The sequence below is a fragment of the Fopius arisanus genome, unplaced genomic scaffold, assembly GCF_000806365.1.
Source record: "Fopius arisanus strain USDA-PBARC FA_bdor unplaced genomic scaffold, ASM80636v1 scaffold00156, whole genome shotgun sequence".
Taxonomy (NCBI): Eukaryota; Metazoa; Arthropoda; class Insecta; order Hymenoptera; family Braconidae; genus Fopius; species Fopius arisanus.
The window spans coordinates 106,847-121,375 of NW_011887895.1; the positions used below are offsets into that span (position 1 = coordinate 106,847).

Genomic DNA, 14,529 nt, shown 5'->3' on the forward strand with positions numbered 1-14,529 from the left:
CTCCTAAAGTGGAAAGAAGAGGAAAATCCCGCTACGATAACCTGAGCAACCTGTTAATTTATTTATCGCGATTTACCAAAGGCCAAGAAACTCTCGGTACCTTTCTGGATGTCCAAGCACTCCACAATTTGGATTAACAAACTATCCTTCCTAAGAATTCCTCATTTCTCTCGTTAAATTTGACAAGTTTTTTTTCCTAGGAACGCCAAATCTCTTCATCTCACGATCCTCAACCCACATTTGCCTATAAAGATGTTCCACAAGGGGGAGTCGTCTCTCCCTTACTGTACATTATATACGTTTCTAACATCAACAATGGACTTCTCTCTCAAGTAGTTGTCTATCAATTTAAAGATGATACACCAGCTCCCGCTCCGTTTCCACGAGTTGTTCCCTTATCGAAAACTATCAACATTCTTAACACCAACCTTCATAAATTAGGACTACCTCTCTCCGGAAAAAACAAAACTAGTTCATTTCAATAAACGGAAACCACCTCCACGGGATACCATAATCAGGATCAATGAGCTCGAAATAATCTGCTCTCCTGATGCTTGATTTCTGGGAATTGTGTTCGATCAGAAACTTCTTTTTAAAAAACAACTAGGGAAAATTCTGGATTCCGCAGTAAAATCACTTAACATCGTCAAGTTAGTTCAAGTATATATCCGCAGGGAGCCAAAATGAAATAGAATTCCAAACGACTCTAGAGGATCCTATCCACAACTCTATAGAAATTTACACTGATGACAGTCAGAAACCAGGTGGTACATCTATTGCTTCTGTGCGTTATTCCCCTGAGCTCAATATCTCTTAGAGGTTTAGCATTCAACCACAAGCATCTTTTCACTGCAGAATGTTTCGCGATTGATGAAGCCGTTAAGACTGCATTGTCTTTACCTAATAACGATTACCTGATTGTTACAGACTCTCGCAGTACTCGTAACTCCCTTTCGCGACCTACAACTCATATCAACTCCAATAAGCATATTCTGGAAATTAAAAAAGAACTGTCAACAATTCTCTGAAATCGGTAATGATCAGTTCATTAAATTCAAATAGGTCCCGTCGCATATGGGAGTTGAGAGCAATAATGTGGCTGATCGCCTGGCGGAGGAGGCTACGGAGTTACCATCAGAAGAATTAGTTACATACATAGACTTTCGGGAATAATTCAAGAATGAATCTTTTGATAATCTGTTCGAGCAATGCATCAATGATTCCCGTAGCAAGGATATAGAATATTTCCATCATTATTATGGCAACAAAAGAAAACCGTGGTTTAGTAATCGGCAAATCTCTCGGCGCACCGTCTCTTGCATTAGCAAAGCCCGAGCGAACCACTACTACATGGCTTCGTCTCTCTGGTGAAAAAGATTTACAACCAAGACATGGACCATGTTCTTTGATATTGCCCTCTCTATGATCGGCGACATACACGGAAAGAAAAGTTCAAGAAAATTACTGTGCCGAGCACTAGAATCGTGGTACAAAATGCTAGAATACCAGAATTTCCTTGACTCACAAATAAAAATTATTATTAATATATTAAATTTTCTAATACATTTCGTAATTAATCATATATGCCTCCATAAAATTTACAAAGCGGCACTACAAAATTTAAAGGTCTATCATTTTTTCTATAGGTATAACGGAAACATTCATAGAAATCCTTTAAAAATTCCTATCTAGATCGGTAATTTTTATTGTGATCTCTTTTATTTTTTACTGTGCTACACAACATTTTTTCGTTAACCCAATATGATTGGTTAACCATGAGCGTCGAACGTTTCGGACTTTTGCCGAAGTTAACCTTAACGATGGTAACCGTTGCATCAGCCGTTTAAGCAGTCGTCACCTCGTCATCCTTTTTCAAGAACGAATTTTTAAGTTGATTCTGTGTGAATATGGCAGTGGTGCATTAAGTGTTAACTCAACTGTGTATTCCGAAAAGTCTGAATTAGCGTAAGTATTACATTTTCAGTATTTGCATTTGATTGAGAGTTTGGAATGGCGATATCAGATGCATGAATTTGCGGGTTTTGTCTTGAAATAAGATTCTCATCTTTACAATGCTTCCTATCATATGCTGCTTGTTTAATAGGATTCATTTTTCTATAATTAAGCCTGGGGAAAACCTGCTTATTCTAGTCACCGACAGGAGAACCAACGACGAAACGAAATTTAGATTGCAGCTTACAAAATTGTGGGACTTATACATATTTATGAATTTCCTGCACATGAATGGAAAAACCCATATTTTTAGAAATGTCTAATTTAACCTTAGTTATCTTAGTACCGAGTTCGATGCCTCTGTGATTGGATCATCTGATCCCATCGTCCCGTTATTTCTAGAGTATTGTAATTAATTCCCCCATTTTTCTATTTTTCACGAAAATGGTAATCCATGTAACACGAGATCATCTTCATTTTCTCCATTTGTCTTGTTCTGCATGACCTAAATATTTATTAATCTGTTTTTATTAAAACAAGTTAATGCACATTTTATCATGTCTAATTCTTTTCCAAAAAACTATTAAACAGGGATAAAAATTTTGAAATAACTTTCTAATACTTTGCTGTTTCAATCATTTTTTAAAACTTATTACTTAACTGCTAATGTTTTTCTCAGGACTGCAATGCACATTTCGATACTCCAAATATACGAAACAATGTAAGTTGGTTCAGTGTGTTCTTTTATCGATGTTTGTTCATTCATTTTCTACTATTTCTTGATTTTGGAGTGGGAAATAACATTTGTGAGAGGAGAAAATTCTGGACAAGTGAACATTCATATTTTTGACTGAGTTAATTTTTTTTTTCAATGCAACAGTCCATTTTAGAAATAATTATTAAATAATTGTTTTGTTAAAAGTTCTGCGGTCTTTAGAAAAATATCATTCAATATTTCCTTGTAAAATCGTATTCCTTGCAGGCAATTTATCAAACTCTGAACTGAACTAGAAATGAGAAGGCTGTAATCGCATATTATAAAGAAAATTTAACTCTGCATAAGCGAATTAGATGTTTGCTTAACCGTGAAGTCATAACTCGAGAGAAAGATCGACAGCTGACTGCAATTTTGCGAGAGCCGGGGGGTGAACGAGTGGAACAATTGAAGTAATTTAAAATATTAATAAATTCTTCAAAGATCCTTCCTTGGTATTCATTAATTGAATCGTATATCATCTGATTTTTAAAATCACTAAAGCTAAGTTCGAGTCTTGGGCAACTGACATTGCAATCGTGTTTCCAGGCGAATATGCCAGATTACAAACCCTTCACGTCATAGCTCATGCAAGTACACCAACCCAATGGAAGCATTTTATCCAAACGACGGAAAGAAAATCCAAGTAACATTTTATATGATCACTACGTATATTTACAAGGTAAATTGAAAAATCAGCATCTAGTGAAGAGAGTAGACATCCCCGTGCCGGTGGACAACGTGAATCCAACTGGTAAATTTATTTAATTTTTTTTTCAATTTTTATTATTTGTTAAATATTGAATAATTTTGATAAAGATCCATCCTAGGAAAAATTACATCGACATATTTTTAATTTTTATTCTTCTCCTCGGCTAAAAAAGTATATCCATATTTCCTCGTAAATTCACTGATATTGACATAATTTCATATTTAATGAGATATAACAAAAGTCTAAAAAAAATCTATCGCATATTGAAAAAAAAAATGTTCTGTAGAAATGGAAGAAGAAGCCCTTAACTGGCTATCAGTAAACCTCAAACCAGCAGCACATGTGAGTAGCAATTGGACCGCCTCACGAAGATTGAGGAAAGTACGATCGCGTGAAGGCATTAGCATCCATGAATATTACGAATTACTCCCTGTCCTAAACACAGTGTTGGGTTCATAATTGGTCAGAGATTTAACAAACCATTAAGAAATTAATATATTCAGTAATGCATTAAATTCTTCATTGAATTTTATTAATTATAATTTTACAGCTGTCAAGTGATTTCGATGAGCTGTACCCTGGGCGTGATACCATTTTTCGAAATCGTTGGGAAGCTACACGAGGTGTGCTCATTGGTGCTCTCGGCAAAATTGCTTCAAAATTGTCACCAGAAGATACAAGGCTTTATTCGTTGTTACCAGGATTTACAGAGCATGTTAAAGATGCAATTCTGCTACATCTCTTGACATATTTGATTACTCTGCCCCGACAGAAACTCACAAGAGGTCAAGATATCAATACAGCTTTAGAAAATCAACAAATGATTTGCAGCGCAGCAGGAACGACACGTCAGGCAATTCCAGTTTTAGTCGTCGATTCCATTGTTCGTTTGGTCATATTTTATATTTACATCAATAATTCTATAGATGATCCAACGACCTATCAGGTGGATACCATTCTGAAAGCATTTACATTTACCTTTCAAAATTTTTTTTGCATTAAGTTGTGTGTATGCCCTATTCACTCATTTGGCTGTTTATACAAAAAGCTCTGTATAATATTGATTTGCCAGACGATCGTTGCAATAGGGAGGTGCTGCAATTGATCGAACAAATTAAACAATAACCTAACGAGAATCGTGATCCGAACCCGCATTAAAATTCACCATGTATTCCTGCAAACTTTGTCATCTAGATTTTGATACGTCCAAGATTTATATTAGTCATGTAAGATTATTTCATTCTAGTTCACTCAGATTTCATTGTGGTAATACCACGTGTTTGAGTTTTTAAATTGGTTAACTCACTCAAAACACATATAGACCGAGTATATATAAGAAAAACGCAACTTCAAAAAGATCAGTTTTCACCCAAAAAATTGAAAAGTGATGAAAATGATTTAGCGAGTCAAGAAATTTAGAATGTGAATGGCGTGGTTGAGGGAATCGAAAACGTGGAAGAAAAGGAACCAATGCAACGGGAGAATGTAACGGGCGATTTTCGAAGCAGTACTTTTCATAATCAATCCGATGCATTACCGCCAGGAATTTCACAAAAATGGTTGGTGTTTGCAGCGAAGATTTATAGTCATTCAGACATTCCCCAATCTAAATCACTCGAAATAATGCATGGTACCCGTAATCTCCTAAAAGATTTACTTCAGGATAATATAACAATTTTGATAAAGTATTTAATCCACATGAATTGATAACTATTGAAAAGATAAAAGTGGAAGCCACAGAGCATTTAAAAAATTTTTCCAAAGCATACAATTTTCAATTAGATTGTTAAATTCCGAGCATAAAATTCTTAAAGAATTTGAAAACCGTGGAAGTTACATTGCACCAGAATCGTATCTGCTCGATTAAATAAGAATCCCGGTGACTGCTCAAACGATTCGTTTACGTTATATTTTACGTAATTTTTTCGAATTGCTTTTAGTTTTGGAAGAAACACTTCCTGAGATTGATTCAGTAAAAATGGATTCCTCAATAATATGTAATTTTATTTCAACTGATCTTTGAAAAGAATTAAGTAAAAAAGATGAAAACAAAATTGTCATACCTTTATTTTTTTATATTGACGACTACCAAAATAATGACCCTTTGGGCAGTCACCGAGAAATTTCAAAATGTAGTGATGTCTATGTTTCTATTTCCGGGCTGCCTACCAGATTTTGTACAAAACTCGAAAATATTTTCTTATTTTTATTATTCAATTTTAATAAAATTTTTAATAAAAATCGAGAAGAATTACAATTCTTAGAGACTGAAAGGATTACAATTAACTATTTAAGTGGAGAAACGCGTTATACTTTCGACTAGTATTAATACTTGCAGATAATTGAGCCATGTATCAATTACTGGGCTTCAGAGAATGTTTTAATTCCAGGAAGATATGTCGCTTTTGCTTAATAGATTATCAAGAGATAAAGAAAGTTTTCGAAGAAGATGAGTGTGAATTGCAAGCAGTAGAGAATTATGAAAATGATCTGCGAAAAAATGATCCTAAGGAAACGGGAATTATGGAACGATGCGTGTAAGAGGTATCGTGGGCTTTCATCCACTTAAAAATTTAGCAGTCGATGTTGTTCACGATAGTTTAGAAGGGTTTGCAGGTATGATTTGGCTTTGATACTGAATTATAATATAAAGAAAAAATGTTTTTCTCTTACAGAGCTGAACAATCTCATCGGAGAATTTTGTTATTCATCGGTTAAACATAAACGCGCAGAAATTGTTGCGAGTCACCTAAGAACAAGTGCATAAATATGAGTGCTTCATGTTATCATTAATTGTAAATTTACCGGTCATCATTGGTCATTTCATTCCCCATGATGACGAAGTTTGACAGTTATTGTCATCTCTGAGAGAAATTACAATAATGGTAATCGTTTATCAATTTAGTGAACGTGTGCCTGACATATTCGAAGCAATCATAACTGAATATTTAACACTGTTATCAACCTAACCTAAACACCATTTGGTATTGCACTATCCAAGAGTTATGCGATTACGCGGTCCCTTATGGAAAATATGTACAAAAAAATATGTAGGTTCGAAGCAAAACATAGTGAGGGAAAAACAGCCTCTCGTTCTGCAGTTAGTCGTATTAACATCTGTAAAACGATCGCAATAAAGCACCAGCTGCATCAAAATTCCAGGTTTCTTAAAAGGTGTACTCCAAAAAATATTATCTATGATTTCAAATTGTTACAAACAGAGTTGTTGCCAAACTTAGCATGTTGTGTCGAATTACATGAAATATTATTGGCTTCTATTGTCGTAAAACGAGTCGATGTGGCACAAAATTCGACGTTGGGTCTATCCTTTTCCTTTTTTTATAAAATGGACATACACCTCAAATCTCGAATCGAATCGAACATATCGAAATTCCGTAACACTTATTCGTAATTGGTAGATACATTGACAGCGGCAAAATTTGAATTTCAAGTATCAAATAAATCAAGTAGAAGGATGAGTTAATTAGTACAAAATGGAAATGAAACAAGTTACTCATAAAATTTGTTATCACAACAGCCGGGTTATAAATTAATTGATTTCATTAATTTAATTACATATTAATTATATTATCGAAAGTACAGTGACAAATAAAAAATGATGTGTCAAACAATTTAATCTCTACTTTACCAGTTTTTATATGGATAATACACTGTAAGTATAAATGTTTTATTATTTATAATATTTCAAATCATTAATGAATCTTCTGACCTGTTTTATACATGAAAAATGTTTGTACACATTCATCAAAGTTAAAAAAACACCAGAGGATGCTAATTATGCCATCTACCTGCAGAAATTGTTAATGTCATATCAATTATGCCACCTACCAGCGATCTTATAAATCTGAATATCGAATGATTCCATAAGATCTTTCATTCCCAATTGTATTTCCGGTTTATTGAAGAAGCCCACTAACACGCATGCAGTAAAAAATTTTCCTTATCAAATTTAATCGAAGTGACAAAATGACATCAGAGCAGTATCAATTCACTTCAACTGAGGAGATGAACAATTTTGAGGATGGTGACACGGCCATGTTAGTATTTTTTAAATATTTTTCAATATTCATTACAAATTGAAATCCGTCAATTCGGTTAACCTAAAAAAAACCACGTGAAATGATTTTATGTATGAACAAAATTTTAGGGAATTAACCGGGTACGTTGACGCGATCGAAGGCATGAAAGAGTTGAAAACACATCAGAAACGAGTTTTCAAATTTGTTCTTAACAATGGTGCTGGTAAACGGATGAGAGTCTTGCTATGGGCTGGAGACGCTTTGAAATATCAAAGCCAAATTACCATGTACCAGGTAAATTTCTCATGCATTAATTTATCATTAAGTATTTGTCATCATTTTCATTCCTACATTTTTTTGCAATTAATTTTTTTTCCCACATCCGTTTATTGCTGATTACAATTTTTTACCTCAGGTTATCGAATTGACGATGGGAACAATTCGTGACATGAACCTGAAATCTCCTCTTCCTCCAGGAAAGGACTACGTCCTGACGGAATATCACTTCCAAACTGCCAGCACATTAACCTGTCTTGGAGATTATAAAAAGGATGATTCGTGTCAGGATTACGAAGAAGTTTCCCTTGAAGAGATCAAAGACAAAGAGAGGCAAAGACTATTCGAATCTGTACTGAATGTAAATAACGTGATTTTTTCTTGGGCTTTCGTGAAAATTTCACAAAACCCTAGTGATTTGTACGCGAAATTCTGAGGAAATTTATATCAACATGCAGTATAATTATTTGCATTGGTAATAGAACATTCCTAGAAAATTCCTCTCTGTGTATGCAATTTCGAGTGTAAAATCGGTACGTCGCAAACTTGTACGATTTCTCAGAAGGAGCATGAGTATTTCGAGAAACATAGTTTTTTGAAGAAGGGAGGACGAGGAGGAGGGTATCCCCTAAGAAATCATATAATTTATCAAAATACTCATTCTCACAATACTCATCCAATAAAAAGATACATTCCGATGAACACTTTTGCCGGTACCATTATGATTCTGTCCTCTTTCAAGGCCGTCTGGAAGGAGTAGTAAATTCTTTAGGGAGAGAATCTGTGGGGTATTGTACTGTTTAGAGGGAGTTAGCTCCGAGCCCAGATATCGTATGGTACGAACTTCCCCGAGTGGAAATTAGTTCAGGTTTACTTGAAGTCCGATCAGAACTTGATTCAGTTTCAGTGCGATTCGCTTGATCAGGTAAGATCTGATCAGAACCTGACCAAGGTTTGATCCAACGTTTCGGATCCTAAAAACTACAAGCGAATTTAGATCAAGTTCTGATCAGACAGGCCTGATCAGATGACGCTTGATGAAAACTTGATCAAGTTTCGAGCCAGTATATTGGACCCTATAAACTACAAATGGCTTTACATCAAGTTCTGGTCAAACATGCCTGATCAGATGACACTTGATGAAAACTTGATCAAGTTTCGAGCCAGTATATTGAACCCCATAAACTACAAATGGCTTTACATCAAGTTCTGGTCAAACATGCCTGATCAGATGACACTTGATAAAGTCCTGACCAAGTTTTGACCCAGCAAGTCAGATAAACATGATCTCACTCTGAGATCAAGCTGCCTCAACACAATTTGTTCTCCTTCCGATTCAATTCCCTTGATTTTCAATTGAATAGCTCGATAAAAAAGAATCACAAATGTATAGGAAGCAAGGGCAATATATATAGTGAAGTATCAAACATAAGAGCGCATTATCTTGAGTCTAAAAAAATCATCAAACTTGCATCTGTTCATTGTGTTATGATTATTATAATTATCTTTTAATAATGAAATAAAATTTGAACCGAATATGTTTTCTCGCTCAGAATGTACATGCAATAATTTCAAAGTCATCAAGTACTCCCTTGCAGATTGTGTAGGTAAAAAGAATCTACTCAAAAACAATAGTGCGGTAGTCTAGTGGTTAGGGCGTAGGTTTAGTAACCGTAGGTTCCTCGGTTCGATCCCCAGCATTGGCATAATAAAAAAAATTAATTATCTTTTGTTTTAAGTGAGTTATGGTTAATATTTATTATTGTTTTCGATATTCCAGTCATCCGATTTAGATACATTTGACTTGATCAAATCCTGAATCAAATTCTGAACTGTTAAACCGGATCAGAAAAGTTTGATCAAGTCTTGATTTAAACTTGCGTTACATGTCTGATCAAAATTTGATCCAGTTACCGTGTCACTTCCGGATCAATTATCAAGTATGACCTGATCCAGTCTTGACTAGAACTTGACGAAAATTTCCACTCGGGTTCGTACTACGAGGATATGGAGATGAGTGAAGATGGGTCGACGGTTAAAGTGAATAATAATCGTTGTTATGTTAGAAAAGTATCGGGGAGAAAGGGTAAATGTCTTTCGATTGACCTAAAAGACAAAAAATAATCCATACGACTTTCTTGTGCAGTGTATGCGAAGTAGACAATGGAAATTTCGCGAACTGATATTGGGACCAGTCCAACCTACGCAAAGACCTAAATAATTGAAATAGTATATTACGCACGCGTATCATACAAAATTTTATGTCATCGCGCCCGGAATCCGCGATTTAATCGAGCGAAGCGAGGTTAGAATCGCGCGATTACGGGCACCGATGGCATAAATACAATTTAATTCCGTTAATTTTTAAGGCATTTTCTCTGCCCACGTATGAAGAAGTTAACATCAAGGCATTTCACAATTTCTATAAAATCTTCTAACTATAATAGTATATTATGCGCCCCCCGGGAGAAAATGCTTTTCGACATGGTACATGTGCTACTTTATGTCCCAAGGGATAAAGAAACGCGATCGAACCGAGCGAAGCGATGTATATATATAGTTGAAGATTTCACAAATTAATTACGACGTTAGAAATTTTCAATTTTTTATATGTAAGGGTTATATATAGATAAGGGTTACATTATTTTATGTATTCGTTTAGAACGCTGTGCAAGCTTAGCGAGCCGTACATAGAGTTTGCATTGCCAATAGAAAGGGAGTAATAAAATGAATAGTAAAAAATAATGATTAATTCTATATAGAAGAAATCGTTCCACTACACGGAGAGATAAATTCTTTAAAAATTACGGGTCTGTTCGGTAACCTTCCAGTCAAAACATTATTCGGTAAACATTACGGAACAGTTACGCATTTTTTCACTGAACATTTCGTACTTTTTTGTGAACGTTCTGGACTTTTTTCGGCAAGTTCACTGAAAAGGTGCGTAACTGTTCCGTAATTTTTACTGAATATTGTTTTAAGCGAGAGCTAAAGTACAGTTTATGAATGAATTGATTAATTTATAGATCTTGTAAGCACGATTTCATTCCATTGGGGCCATCGGCGGAATCTGACGACCACTCGAATGGTAGTACAAACTTGATCAGGAGATTGCCCAACTCAGCAACAATCAGAGATAAACAAATTACTGTTTATTAATTAATTGATTGATTGATCTTGTAAGCACGATTCCATTTTTTTAGGATCATCAGGGGAATCTGCTGACCACTCGAATGGTAGTGCAAACTTGATTTGATCCTCAAGGAAATTGCACAACTCAATAAGATGAAATCTTACTAAGAAGTTTCATTCTATGTTAATTAATTACTCAATAAACAATAATTTAATTTCTTCCACCGTTCATGAGTTGTGCAATCTTCTAGAAGATCACATCAAATTTCTACAACCACTCGAGAGGTCATCCGAATCCTTTGATTAACCCAGTTGGATGAAGTTGTGCTTAAAAAATCAATTAATTAATTCATCAATTAGTGAACAGCAATTTGCTTCTCTCTGATTGTGGCTGAGTTGTTCAATCTCTAGCGGATCACATCAAGTTTGCACTGCCATTCAACTTGTTCTCAGATTCCCCCTGGTGGTCCCAATGAAATAAAATCATGCTTACCAGATCAATTAATTGATTAATTAATTAATAAACAGTAATTTGGTTCTTCCTCAAGGTTCCTGATTTGTGCAATTTTCCGGAGGAACCCAAGGAGATTGCACAGCCATTCGACAGGTCATCAGACTACTCTCATGGTCGCAATGGGAGTGACTGGAACGAAGTCTTGCTGGTGGAATTAATAATTATTTTTTTCTTTTATTACTCCATTTATATTGGCAGTGCAAACTTTATGAAAGGCTCGCTAAGGTTGCACAATCTTTCAAATAAATGAGCAAAACAAATTGGCCTTTATTTTTCATGGCTTTTCTGGGGTTAATTAATTCCAGCATAGACATAAAAAACAAAAACCAAATTTAAAGTCGTAATAAATTTGTAAAAAACTTCAACTATATACACAGAAAACACTATACTTCACATACGAGATTGAGAATGTAATTTACGAAATTTCAGATTCTTCCGGTCATTTGGAAAGTAAAATCGAACTTTCCATGTAGGTATGATCGAAACGTGAATTACGATTTTTATGGCGTAAATTATGGGTCGATCACGAAAATTACGATTCCGAACACGTAAATTACGAGGACCCACACAGTGAATTATAAATTTCGATCTGGTGAATTATGGGGTCCGACCCCGTAATTTACACTCCCTTTATCGTCCTCTATGATCGGGATCGTAAATGCGAGGACATTTATAAGAAAAACTTTTTTGGGAAACATCAAATCTTCACATTTGAAGATACCGTCATTTGAACATGACTTTCAGTGACTCTCTTTCAACATTTTTCAAAGGGAATTTCCGAAATTTTGAAAATTTTGAAAGATAAAAGAAATCTAAGATGGCAAATTCTGAGAGAAATAATTAAGCCTTCTTCCATAGCTTCCGTTAGAAATCGTAATTTACTGCATAAAAATTTAATCTAAAAAAATCTAATTTACGGCATTTCTAGACGTAATCTTGGTGGTTTTAGCCCGTAATTTACGTTTCCGAATCCGTACTGTACGAGATCCCGTAAATTACGTTCTAAATCTCATATTTTAGGTATAGTATTCTCTATGATGTGGATGGAGTATTCTGAGTGAACTCAACGAACTTCAAACGCTTACTTCTGCATATCATTAGATGATTATTCCGTTTTTTGAGATTTTTTGACGATACCAAGAACCTGCTATGATTTTTTGTCATTTTTTCAGCTTTTAAAAGCGTAACTCCCATAAATATCAACGGATTTAGAAATTGTTTTTTTTTTTAATTTTCGTTTTTTTATTACTTATAAGTGAATGTGGCTATATTTTTTTTGTTTTTCATGTCCCATCAGATTTCATCATAAAGGAGTAAAAAATCCAGGTTTTTCATTCTAAGACCTCATTATTTTTTTCAAAAAAAATTTAGTAAATTTGCGGTACCAAAAAATAAACTTTCACCACAGGAAACCATGCTTCTTCCATTTTATCACAGCGTTTTGAGAAACATACTGCCGTATGAATGTATGAAAAATATGTTGTATATGAAACTGGCTGTGGGTTAAAACCTAACAGCTCGTTGATGAATTGAAGTGCTAAAGTGTAACAAAAAAGGATTCGATTGCTTGAATTTTTATGCAAGCAATGACTGGAGTAACCCAGAGAAAAAAACAAATCTATGAAAACATGATGAAAAGTCACTTTTGATTGCAAGTGATATACCTATCCTACTAAAAAGTTGCCTGACGTTTTTTCCTATGACATTAACTTCCGCGACGATTTCTACTTGACCATAACCAAAAAAAAAACTTTTCGTTAACTACGTGTCCTCGATCCCTTTCTATATTGAAAAATTACTCGGTTATTTACCATTGAACTCACCAATAATTTCCGCACGATTCCACTTGTCACGACGCCAAATAGAAATAATGTATGGATATGTCACAGTTCACAGTGTACTCTCCATAACCTATGTTTAATGACAACTATTTCTATACTGTTTCCAAAATCTCCTGATCACTTATTTGCCCATAAGACATGGAGCATAAAACGGTGTACATATTATGGTCACTTGTCATTTATTATCATAATAAAGTTGAACAAAATGGAGTTTACATCAATTTGTTGATGCCGCAATAATCAGTATGAGCACTGCTCCATCCATCTCAATAATGATATGCGTATCAAAAATCACTTATCAGGCCACAATCACTTAAAATGTTGAGTTTCGTTGTTTAATTGCCTCTTTTTGAAGATAATCCACGATTATGATTATCTCCTTACTGGAGGGATACTCCCCTACTTCTCCGTCGTTTCCACTGTTTCACACACAGGTCGCTGTAAACAATAATTTTTGACACTCTTCATGTTTTCCTTATTCCAAAACTCAGCTACACTGCCGTACGGATGATTCCAAATTTTTTATTTGTTGTTTGTATTCTTCATGAATACTGGGGGTGACGAAATGTGAGCCCTAGAGAATCGTCACAAATACAACAATTTAGTGTGCAAATTCCTGTTCTTAATATGAGAAATTACACGTTGCGATGTGTCTACCAACTCCGCACGACGAAAACTCAAAAGAAAGAGCACAACGGAATGATTGAGGTTGTATGTAATGAATAATTACAGAATGAATAGTATCAAAAATGACAGACTAAACGAATTATCTTTAGTATGCAACTAATATTATGATCCCGTTGGAAATTGCATCGCTGACAGATTAACCCCTTCCTTGCTACTGTTTAAGCTCCGGAAAGTTGACACTCTGATGGCATACATTAATTATTACAATAATTTATATCGTATGCAATTGGTTTGCAAGTGAAAGCTAGCTGAACATTTCTTTTTGCAAGTGCTCAAATAATTTTTTATGAATTTTTTAAGGAATTATAAAATGTGGTGCTATCTGTCCGAAAGTTGGCATCATATTTTCCGAAAATGAATGATAGACGGTTCGGCAGGGGTTCAAATGATGCGGAATCGTTTGCAAGTGATTGATAGTGAAACTATTAACTGTTTGCATTATGTTTCTTCTAATAAACTGATAATAACAGCTAGCGGTAACAAACAAGAGGAGCTCCTGGCAGAGATTATAGGAGAGATTGCTAACGCCAATGGCGAAGCTTCAACCGCGAAATTTCCTAGCGGAACTTGCGGAACTAATTTTGCGGGTGTACCTGTGAATCAAACAGGTCGCGAGGGCA

The 14,529-nt window shown here is 34.9% G+C and overlaps 2 protein-coding genes across 3 annotated transcripts in view; one reads left to right on the top strand and one right to left on the bottom strand.

The window, feature by feature from the left end:
* fwd (phosphatidylinositol 4-kinase beta fwd) overlaps positions 1 to 13,930 on the bottom strand; it is a 102,550-nt gene extending 88,620 nt beyond the window's left edge. For both annotated transcript variants that reach the window (XM_011314352.1, XM_011314348.1), the window contains exon 1: positions 13,205 to 13,930. The gene's annotated coding sequence lies outside the window, so the exon portion shown is untranslated. The remainder of the gene's footprint in view (positions 1 to 13,204) is intronic.
* Positions 7,311 to 8,235, top strand: LOC105272288 (uncharacterized). The gene is made up of 3 exons (XM_011314347.1): positions 7,311 to 7,477; positions 7,588 to 7,753; positions 7,875 to 8,235. Exons 1-3 carry the CDS (start codon positions 7,407 to 7,409, stop codon positions 8,169 to 8,171), a joined length of 534 nt encoding a protein of 177 aa, XP_011312649.1. The 5' UTR covers positions 7,311 to 7,406; the 3' UTR covers positions 8,172 to 8,235.
* Positions 13,931 to 14,529: the final 599 nt, after the last annotated feature.